Source organism: Astyanax mexicanus, chromosome 1, assembly GCF_023375975.1.
Source record: "Astyanax mexicanus isolate ESR-SI-001 chromosome 1, AstMex3_surface, whole genome shotgun sequence".
Classification (NCBI taxonomy): domain Eukaryota; kingdom Metazoa; phylum Chordata; class Actinopteri; order Characiformes; family Acestrorhamphidae; genus Astyanax; species Astyanax mexicanus.
The window spans coordinates 76886480-76898746 of record NC_064408.1 but is presented as its reverse complement, the minus strand read 5'-3'; the positions used below and the strand labels follow the sequence as shown (position 1 = coordinate 76898746).

General features: G+C 38.8%; 1 protein-coding gene across 1 annotated transcript; it reads right to left on the bottom strand.

Moving 5' to 3' along the window:
• Window positions 1-4662: 4662 nt before the first annotated feature.
• cdca4 (cell division cycle associated 4) lies at window positions 4663-11186 on the bottom strand. The gene is given in 4 exon segments (XM_015608114.3): window positions 4663-6547; window positions 7967-7991; window positions 10910-10966; window positions 10969-11186. Coding segments are annotated over 4 exon segments (1176 nt in total). The 5' UTR covers window positions 11150-11186; the 3' UTR covers window positions 4663-5634.
• Between the last annotated feature and the right edge of the window lie 1081 nt (window positions 11187-12267).

Here is a 12267-nt window from a genome sequence, read left to right as displayed (position 1 = left end):
AGTAACTGCACATCATTGGCTGAGCGCCTTCCTTGGCCCGCCCTTTATGTTTCGCTCCTCCGCTGTGCCCACAGACTAAAAACGTGACTCTCTGAAATACTGTAAGACAGGGTGGTGAAAACAAGGCTTCCACATTAGAAAACGCTGGCCTAATAAGTTGCTTTGCTAGACGTTTCTATACAATTAAAAAATACATAAATATATGGAAATATATCACTGTAATGTAATAAATAACGAGTGAGTGTAACGCATAGACCTAAACGTAATAATACAGAGATATCATTCCTGTATAGAAAATATAATAGTGTGTAATCCTTTCATACTTGTGGAGCCAAAGGTTTCTTCCTCCTCCAGCTCTGAGGGAGATCATCCTTGCCTCCGCGCTCACCAGGACTTTTGTATTTTTATGTTTCACGTTTTGCCTAATTCCCTGTCCTGTGATCACATTTCTGTAAGGCTGCTTTGTGACATCGCTTGTAAAAGCGCTATACAAATTAATTAGAATTGATTTTGATTTGGTTAAATAATGTGCACGACTTAATTTCTATTTCACAAAACGCACTAGCACCAGGAACAACGCGTATCCTTCAGTGCTGCTGTACTACAAGCCCCTGCACTCCGTGGTCCCGAAAGGGGATTTAAGCCGTGACGTATAGAGTCACGACTGAGAATGACGTCAATTACATGCTAAAGGAAGAATCGTGCTCTTCACCACGAGTAGGCCCACTGCAAGGACATGATAACTTTAGCTGCCTCTTTTCAGTGAATATACATATTCACATACATAGCCTCATGTAAATGCTTAGGCACCCCATGTCAAATTAGAGACTTTATAGATTTTTAAATGAATTATTTTAAGCAAAAACATGTAACTGGTCTGAACATTTTAGAGAACCTTATTTTGTAAATATATAACAGACTGAAATAAAATATATATTATCTATCAGACTTGATTACAATAAATAATATTTAGCACATACAATCTGCCTCAGTTTGGAATGTCACAAAAAAAGATAAAGTGTGCATTTTCCATAAAAAATAAAAAGTAGCATGATGTGTGTGATATAATTTTCCTTACATGACATTACATGTATCAATTGCACGTCACTGCACATTGCACTGTCCCCGTGGTCTTCCATTTCCTTACTTTGTTCCTCACAGTGGAAACTGACAGGTTAAATCTCTGAGACAACTTTTTGTATCCTTCCCCTGAACAACTATGTTGAACAATCTTTGTTTTTAGATCATTTGAGAGTTGTTTTGATGAGCCCATGATGCCACTCGTCACAGGAGATTCAAATAGGAGAACAACATGCAATTGGCCACCTTAAATACCTTTTCTCATGATCGGATACACCTGGCTATGAAGTTCAAAGCTCAATGAGGTTACCAAACCAATTTTGTGCTTCAGTAAGGCAGTAAAAAGTAGTGATATGGGTAAAATGATAAGGGTGCCCATACTTTTGCACCGGTTTTGGTTTAATGCATATTGCACATTTTCTGTTAGTACAATAAACCTCATTTCAATCCTGAAATATTACTGTGTCCATCAGTTATTAGATATATCAAACTGAAATGGCTGTTGCAAACACCCAAATATTTAGAACTAAAAATTATTAAGATTAATAGGGGTGCTCAAACCTTTTCATATGACTGTATATATATATATATATATATATATATATATATATATATATCCACACACACACATACAGTGTTTTGCAAAAGTATTTATACCACTTGAACTTTTCCATATTTTGTCACGTTACAACCACAAACTTAAATGTATTTTATTAAGATTTTAAGTGAAACAAACACAAAGTATTACATGAGTGTGAGTAACAAAAAATGTTCTCAAATAAAATGTCACTTTATAAGTTTATAGAGTGCAGCTGTGTGAAACATATGAATTAAGCAACATATGAATTGCTGTTTGCAGTTGCAGCAAACATGTGGCAGAAGGTTCTGTGATCAGATGAGACCAATGTTGAACTTCCTGACCTAAATGCAAAGCGCTATATGGGAAGAAAAAGTAACTCCGCTCATAGCCCTGAACACATCCCCCCACTGTGAAACATGATGGTGGCAGCATCATGCTGTAGAGATGTCTTTCTTCAGCAGAGACAGAGAAGCTGGTCAGAGTTAATGGGAAGATGGATGGAGATAAATACAGGGCAATCCTGGAACAAAACTTGTTGAAGGCAAGGAGATTCACCTTCCAGCAAGACGATGACCCTACACATACAGCCAGAGCTACAGTGGAATGGTTTAGATTAACGAATATTCATGTGTTAGAATCGCCCAGTCTGAAATTGCATTGAGCATTTGTGGCAAGATGTAAAAATTGCTGTTCACAGACGCTCTCCATCCAACCCAGTCTCTAGAAGCTGGTAGAGAAAAACCCTAAAGCATTTACAGTTGTGATTGCCTAGAATAGTGGCTCTACTAAGTATTTGTATAGGAGGGCTGACAACTTTTACATGTCACACTTTTCAGATTTTTATTTGATAAAAAATGTATAACCATGTTTCATTTTCATTCCACTTCACACTTATGTCTATCACTTAAAATCTCAATAAAATACATTTAAGTTTGTGGTTGTAAGTTGAGAAAACGTGGAAAAGTTCAAGGGGAATTAATACTTTTCAAGCCACTATCAATATAATCTTCTTTTTAATTTAGAAGTTTTTGTATAATTCTGAATTTGTTTTGAATGTGTTTATAATTTCGAATATTAAATAAAGTGGACAGGTTTTGCTTCCCTGGCTTTTATTACTACTGTAAAAAAATTAGAACTACTGAGATGAAGTCATGACAAACCATTTCTAATGACTATTTCATTCTTAATAACGGAATTATGTCAGAACCTGATGGGATTACTATTCAGAAAATGCAGATTGTATCTGAAATGCTTTTACTTGAGTAATCTGCTGTGACCTGCACCAGAACCAAAAACAAGATTCATCATTCTGCCCTCAAACACTGTTCCACAATTAACAGCAAGTATGTCACTTTTTTGTTGATGGATATACAGTGGTGTGAAAAAGTCCCCCCCCTACAGATTTATTTTGTTTTTGCTTCTTTGTATTGTTAATAACAAACTTTAATATCAGACAAAGATAAACTGAATATACATATAAAAGCCAGTCTTTAAATGGTAAATTTATTTATTAAAGAAAAAAATATCTAGCTCTGTGTGAAAAAGTGTTTGCCCCTAAACCTAATAACTTGGTTGTCAACTGCATTCAAGCTTTACCATTAATTGGCCATGAGTCTTTGTTATAATTCAGCCACATTAGAGGGTTTTCCAGCATGAACAACCTGTTTACGATCATGCAGCTTAATCAGACTTTGACTAGGCCACTCTAAAATTTAAATTTTGTTTTTGGACTTTGTGGACTTGTTTGTGTGCTTTGGATCATTGTCCTGCTGCAGAACCCAAGTTTGCCTGAGTTTGAGGTCATGAACAGATGGTCGGACATTCTCTTTCAGCACTTTCTAGTAAACAGCAGAATTCCTGGTTCCATTTATTTCAGCAAGTTGTCCAGGTCCTTAATCAGCAAAACATGGCTCAGACCATCATAGTACCACCACCATGTTTTACGTTCAGTATGATCTTTAACTGAAATTGTGTTTTTTCATCTTTTCTTAAGATCGCTAATATGTTGCTTTTTGAGATCTTTTATCCTGCTTCATGTTGTCAGATAGGTTCTATTTAAGCAATGTCTTGGTTCTACAGGTCTGGTAGTAATCAGATTAGTGAAATTGAATTTAGATTTCCAAAAAGTGTGAATAATCAGTTAATTTATGGGGGCACAAAATTTTTTTTTTTACAAAGGGTTAGATTGATTTGGGTAGTTTTTTCCCTTAATAATAGTATTTACCCAGGTTATATTTGTCTGAAAAATAAAGTTTGTTTGATACTTAAAATATTAGTGTGACAAAAATAACAAAAGAAATCTGTATGGGAAAAACATATTTTTCACACCATTATATTATATAACCCCTGAATCTGAATACATAAATAAACATAATTCCATCAATGTTAAACGTATTTAAGAAAGTACACAATTTTTTTAAGTTGTACCTTTTATTAAAAATGTTATAAAAATGCTACAATGCACATATAAAATGTTTATCATCTACTCTAGATTTAGATCATACTTAAAAATGAAACTGATGTAATGTAGAGGGCAGCAACTTCCCCTCAAAATTATTGTACTGCTTGCACAAAAAAACATTTCAGAACGCAATAACTCCTTTCAGACATGACTGAATGATTTCTGTAACAGGAAGACAACAGTTAACCCTTGTCCTCTTTAACTTCGTTGAAAATACACATGAAAACACTGTACTTGAAAGTGTGCTCCAACACTTTGTGCATAGGAAGTGTATTGCTACACTCAATGCATAGGATCATAGAAACAGTATAGTTCATTATGAGGGACCAGAAAGGCTGTGTTTAGACAGCAGGTTGCACCTCAGACATCAAAACAGTTTGGAGCAGATGTGTGTGCAAAAGACACACTACTGGAAAGTGACAAGCTTTGACTGAATGAAATTTCATGCCGTTATTTTGTAATCGCTAAGGATCAGATGTGCATCAAATTAATGTCTTACAAAATTGTAAAATAAAAAACAAACAAACAAACAAACGAAAAATGAATGTCTTAACACAGCCCACGTTACAAGATTTATTAAAGCCTTCTGAAGATGTCAAAGGTTAACCGGCAATTAAACAAATGACTAGTGCATGCCAGATAAACTGGCCAATTAAAAGCCATGATACTCATACCCCAAATGTCTGGGTGAATCAGGCTCGTGGAGTCTGATAAGAGTTGAAAAATCTCTCCTGCCCTGAGTTTGACCAAAGCCAACACTCAACACGTAAGTTTGCAGCAAATAAATAGAATAAATTAAAAGTCATCATATATAATGGGCTGGCCCCCATTATTCTTCATTTGTTGATAAGACAAATATAAGAATACTTTGACTTCTAATAGCAAAACGAGCTGCATCTGAGCTGACCGACAGCCTATTGCTGAAATACTGAGGGGAGGGAAGGGGAATGCTGGGTGCCAAAAATGCACCTTAAAGTACAACAGAAAGTCATGCATCACTGTATCCTTACTGCCATTTCTGAATCCTGAAATGAATAAAAGTCCTTCACCTTCAACCATTTCAGTAAGTGGAAGACCACAAAAAAAAAACATATCTGATCTGCCAATTTATGAAACCGATAGAGTACAGTAACAGTTAACAAGCAGTATCTATCGTAAAAAATATATAGAAATTTATATACATATTTTAGACAATTTCAGTTCTATATGAAAATATCTTTTACATTTTTGTATAAGCCTTGTTCTGCTCTCCAACCATGTAGTGTTAATGAATGTATGAAATAAATAAAAAACAGCATGTCTGGACAGACAAATACAGAAAGAAAACATAAAAAAAACATACAAAGGGTATGCAAATAAGATAACTATGGTCAGCTCATAAAATCAAGGCCATCCTTTACAAGACACAGACTCCTTTCCCTGAAAGGACCGCAGATTAAACTTGCTTTCCATAAGGGGCAGAAAAGCAGGTATTATTTAAGAGAAGTATACAAGTCTCTGGACAGATTTTGGTCTATGAACCAACAATGATCTCCATGATGTGGTCCAATTCATTGAGATCAGATCGACAGCTTGAGGGGGAGCCTATGGATGGGGGCCCATGGGATGGGGCCAAACTGTCCAGCAGGTCATAGGGACCCATCTTAGGAGCGCTCTGAATACCCGTGAGCATGGTGTCAAGGTCGTAGTAGGAGGCATCCACGTCTGAGAAGAGCTCTTCAAGAGCAGAGTCTGGACCTGGCGTACCGTTCTTGATCTCAAAGGTCCCAAAAACCTGCCCCATGGTCTTTGGATTGTCCCTAGGACTTTCCTCATCTATATCTACCTCTTCATCTTCGTCATCGTCGTCCTCATCATCGTCATCTTCATCATCATCTCCTGGGCCAAGCCTAGAGCTTTCGCAGGTCTCATCATCCCTGTCTGCGTCTACCAGCTCATCCCTTTCCCAGCAGTGCCTCGCACTCTCTGACAGACAAACATTGGAGGCGGTGTCACTGACCGAAACTGAACACAATGTTTCGTCTGCCACCACCTCCTCTTCACGACACCCTTCGTAGCTGAGGACAGAGAAGAGTTTTGGCTCTGCATCCTGCTCCCGTGACCGGCACAGCACCTCGGTGGCCACCAGGCGCTCAGAAGGGCTTTGGCTACCACCACAGAAGGCCTCCGTTACCACCTGCCAGCTGCCATCGTGGGTCATCTCCTCCTGAATCTGCCGCACCGTGTTTGCGATGAGGACCGACCGGCAGAGGTTGGGCTCCACCAGCATGTGGCACAGCTGCAACTTGATAAGGGACATGTCTAGAAGTGACTGTCGCTGCAGACTATAGGATGATGACACCTGGGCACCGGCCAGGCTTTCGTCCAACATCTCATCGCCATCGTCGGAAAACTTGCGCTTGGTGCCTTTGGAGAACATGTCGATCCTACAGGAAAGAAAGATCAAACAGAAAAGACTGATAAGCAAATAACTTAAACAAACAAAAAGAATTCTACAAAATATTTCCAGCAACTACAGGATTCTGATACATGCTTCTGGTCATATCTACAGCATTAAATTATGCAGAATAGGCACTAAAACTGTAAATTACAGGTTTGCCAGCAAAACTACAATCACACAGCAGGCTAACTAAACGATGGGTTTGTTTAAAGGAGTTGTAGTGTCATTTTCACAAATTAGCAATCCCTTCTTTCGTAGAAGAAGGAAATTAAGGGCAGCTCCCAGACTACACACAGTCTATATAAAGTCTGCTAATCTGCACCACTGTCTGGTTAAATTTAACCTTTAGGCATTGTTTATAGAGAATCCATTTGGTCACACCTCCAGTCCATAATAATGGGTCTCGACATCGGGCAGATACAAGATGAAAATAGATACACGCTGACTGATGTACCAAAAAAGGAGAAATCATTTCATCATTAATCATTTAAGTCCTTTAAAAAAATCTATCTTCAAACAATATATGCTAGCTATGTGCTTTTTTCAGCTGGGCAGTAGAGTGTTTGAGTAATGTAAGCATTTCAAATATACACTGAATGTCTATTCTTCATGGCATTGTCATATTCAAGAATTGCGTATCGAAACCCTTCTAATCCTTTTAATAGGTCTGAGAACACCACAATGAAATGAACCATTGCCCTGTGAGGCACAGATAAGTAACAAATGTACTTTGCTAGCGTAAGCCAAGCCTTCTTCCTTCATGCATATGATGTGCACAAACAGTAAGACTCCACACTTAACCTGTATGGGATCTAGACGCCATTGAGGAACTCATGAGAGCTGAAACAAAGACAAAGTGTGAACAAACACACTGAGTCTCCACGGCCAGCAAATCAGGAGTACGGGAGCCTAAAAGTGACATACATGCAGCCAGAACACAAAAAACACATGACACCAACTAATATGTCAGTAGATGTCAACTGTCATTAGCCCATGATGGACCAAGAGTTAGGGTTGAGGGAGGGGGGTGGTTGGGTGGGATGGGACCTCCACCAGTTACTTAGACTGAGCACCTGTGGGTGACTATGAGGCGTGAAAAACCTATGCGAATATAGATACATAACAATAATGAAATACATTTATATATGTATTTATTTATCGAATTACACACAACGTAAAAGACAAACCAACAATTCCATTAATTGCAGGCATTTTAAAAAGCAAAGCATTAAATATGCAAAGTCATTTCATGTTAAGAGTCATGACTTAACACAACGGAAATGATTTGCCTGATCTTTACCTATATCACACACATACACACACAAAAGCTCTAACCCAAAAGACACCATGTTAACCATATACGGAGGGGGGGGTTAGGATGAGGGCACAGGGGTGTTTTGCCTACCTGCCGCATGAGTGACATCCCAGCACTGTAGAGACAGAGACCAGAGTGCAAGCTGACATACAATCACAGTGTGACTAACAACATGTCCTACGCTAAAGTACAACCTAAACAACACATTCAGCCTCTTACAAACCTAAAATATTACTACAGCTAAATCCAAATTCTGTACAGCAACATAAACGCTACATTGATCTACAGCCAATACTAAACATCAGCACTACAAGACCACAAAGGCAATAAAGAAAAAGTTACAAGAATCAGTGACTATGTAAATGAAGTAGGGCTGTCAACAATAATGCATTATTTTTTCTAAGCAAATTAATCATGTGACTTGAGTTCAGAAAGTAGATTACCTTTTATTTATGCTGAAGTTTATGCTCTCTTTCTCTCCCTCACTCACACTCTCGTGGTCATGCACACACACAGTTGTGTGCTGATGACACATTTCCTCTTTTCAAGCTGTTAAACATGGAATATGAAGCTACACTAAAGTTTATTTTCTCCATTAAAACATTTGCATATTACAATATTCTAGTCTAAAAGCATCAAAACTTCCCTGAGATATCATAATACAGTAAACAAAAAGAAAAAAGATCTACGCTTCCAGATGTAAAACGCACTACACCATTGTTCTTCGCCTATTACTTTAATCACATTGAATGACTCATTATCAAAAGCTTAGTCTTAAGGAAGAAAAGTGTGATCAATCACAGAATTCTAGGGTGAATAACTTAATTGATTTAATTATTTTTATTGGATGACACCAGTAATCTAAGTTGATACATAAATGCCAAGGATATTAACTTCAGAGCCACATTGGGCAACCATGTGATTTTTCTTTAATAATAAAAGTGAAGTGTCTTTAACATCATATCATATAGGGGTTTACCATATCGTATTTCACACAATAATATCACCAACATTTTTGAATATCGTGAACAACAATATACCCTGAAATATAGTGCCATATCACCCACCCCTAATTAACACTACAGGGTACTACTTCTCATATTTCATCTGTCCAGCATCATTTATTTCACTTTAATTATGGATATATGGAGATATCTGGGGTGCTTTATCAGTATCATGACATTCTGGATGATTGACTTCTGTTACAAATCTGATAAAATTCTTTTTTTATAATATCTTAATATAATATCTTATAATATAAGATATTAATATAATATCTTATAATATAATACCTTATAATATCGCAGAAATAATAAAATTAAATGTTTTTGTTGTAGTAGTGTATTCTTGAAATATATATTTTAAACGTAGTGTTTTCTCACAGCTCCAAGAGTATCATTATCACAAAAATGTAGTGAAATATCGTGCTTTTATTTTAGGACCATATCGCTTAACCCTCTTATCATACCAGCTCACCCTACAGATGCTTAATGATACCAGAATGGCATCAGTATCAACAGATCATTGCTTTAAATACAAATCATGGGCACTGGACCGATGTTCAGATTTTAACAACTCTGTAAATCGATATTTGGCTTTAGTATGTAGGCTATATATTCCATCAGTAAGGAGAGACACGTGCACTAAAAAGAAAATCACAGATAATTGCATTAGACTATAATTTTAGTGTTGGTCAGTGGCTAAACCAAACCAAGTAATAAAGAGTCGTGTCAGATTGTGTGCGTTTGGGGAGGACTATATTACATGGACTTAGTGTACGTCTCTGGCTACTCTAGTACTTTTTATGGAAGAGAAAAAGCGATGATTACATCAGCATATCTCTCTCTCCCCTCTGCTTCTGCTGTATTCCCTTCCCAAAGGCTCCACCCCGGGCAGACCGGCACACTAGCTAGCGATGGAAAGACCGATTCACTTTACCGAACCGATTCTTTGGAACCTCGAATTTCACGTTCATTGATTCACAAGTCAAGATTCGGATCAGAAAGTGAGTCTGGAATCAAGTCAATTACAGTAACGTTAATATTTTATTAAAACTATAATGTTAGAACAGGAGTGAGTAATACCTGCTATAGTTAACTAGTTACATACTAGTTACTTACTGCAAACAGCATAACATCGGGTAAGAAAAGCAATGGCTAGCGCTAAAGCTCACGCACGCCCCGTGCCAGGAAAGATAGTTAGCGCTAACCTAGCTAGTTATTTTTTCCAAAACTTATCCAAGCCTAGAAATGGCTATTTCCGAATTTCATGACTTTTCCTTGTTTTTAATGACCGTGTGAACCCTGACAATTAGAAATATTAATCAGTAATTAAACAGCTAGGTTATGTGCTACACACAATGTAATAATTTCAAATCAGTTGATTCGGTTCCCTCACGAATTGATTCACTGCTCCGATTCGTTCCCCTCCCCCACCGCCCTGACGTGGACAACAAGCAGCTATAGCTCCACTACCGGGGGAAAAATGAACCCGACGACTCGAGAAACAAGCGGAAAAACGCTAACTAAACCTGACCTACGTTAATTTACACCGTGACTGTCAAAAAACTCACTTTCTGACCATTTAAACGGCGTGGTTCGCTACCTGACTTCGCTCGTATCACGGGTTTAATCGGCTCTAAAAGTGAAACCGAGTTAGTGCTAGCGCTAGCGTGGAGACGACAAAGGTTCGACGCCATTTTGAGTTCCCCCACTAGCCTGTCTCGGCTTTCCTTCATCTTGTCGAGCGGTTTTAAAAACCCAGCAGCTGCAGCAGCGCGCTTACAGCGCTGGTTAAATGAGCTGAGCGGGTGTTGGGAGCGCGGGGAGGCTCGCTGGGTTAACCCGAGTCTCCGCGCTGATCTGCGGCTTCACGCCGATTAAAGCAGCCGCGGCGGCGGCGCTAACGTGAACCGTGCTAATCCGCCACTTCCGCAAACATGCCTGTATTCGAAATCGACCGCGCGTTTAAAGCCCCGAGTCCGGAGATAAAGAGTAAAACCGGACCGGAGCTGCACGCGGCGGACAGGCTTACCTGGTGTTATTGGCGCTGTGCGGCGGGGAGCGACATAAGCGTGCTGGAGGCCCGGCGCTGTGTTAAAGGTGCAGCTCCGCGGCCGCTGGGAGCCAGATTGCAGTGAGCGAGTTCAGAGCGCTGGGTCTGCAGCCAGGCGGCCAGCTGCGCCGGTGGAGGGGCGAGGAGGAGGAGGAGGGGGCGGACGCTGAGGTTTGATAGACAGCCGGCAGCAGCAGCAGCAGGCCAGGGCTTCTTCATCTGGGGAACCCCAAACAAAAGCCTCAGTGGAAGAAAAGGGGTCCACACTGGATCTCTTTTAGTACAGGATATTCCTGAAATAATAATAACTATATAACTATGATAATGAATACCATATTAAACAATCATAATCACTACAAACCTCTCTAACATTTTTATTTAATGTTAAATAATAATACATTTACAGTGCTGCCTGAGTTTGTCAAATTTCATTTGATTGGGCGCAGAGTGGTCCACAAGGCGAAACGCTGACACCATGATCAGAAGATCGCCGATTCGAATCCTGTTCATGTAGCTTGCCATTAGCTACTGGAGCGCTGAGAGAGCACAACTGGGTAGGTAGATGGCAGGTGGGTGGCTCCAAAGGGTGATGTCGCTCAGCACAAGGAGTCTGTGAGATGATGTATTGGAACCGAGTGCACTGTGATGCTTCTTGGCAATGCTGCATCAGCAGCAGCTTGAAAAGAGGTGGTGGCTGGCTTCACATGTATCGGAGGAGGCTTGTGTTAGTCTTCACCCTCCTGGGGTTAGAGCTTCACTAGAGATAGAAGAAGTCCTAATGAGTGGTTCGGGTAATTGGCCTGTAAATAGGGGAGAAAATGGGGGAAAAAATAAAAATTATTTTTACAAATATCCTTAACATAAGAAAAAAAAAGAATCAGACAGAAATATTAGATAAACATTTATTAATCTAGGCATTTATGTATCAACAAGCACTAAGTGGATGAGGTTTGAACACAACAAATAACCCCCCATAATATTTACATGTGAACTAATAATTAAAATAACACATTTACATTTACATTTTTTAAAATGTATACAAGATTGTAAAACTAAATGTCATCATATAATATCAATGTCAGGGCTCTATCAAAGTCTGCAAACACATTTTGTGGAAGTGTATTACGTCACAAACAAAGTAGATTTTCAAGAGCTCAGAAGAAGAGTTGTTGATGCTGCTAAAAAACATTTTTAATGACTTTGCATTCCACCAGTCCAGAATAAGGAAGATTTTGTACAAATAGAGGAATTTTAAAACAATATTACTCTCCCCAGGAATGGTCCACCAAGAAAGATCACTCTAAGAGTAAGGTGTATAAAAACCCACAAGGTCACAA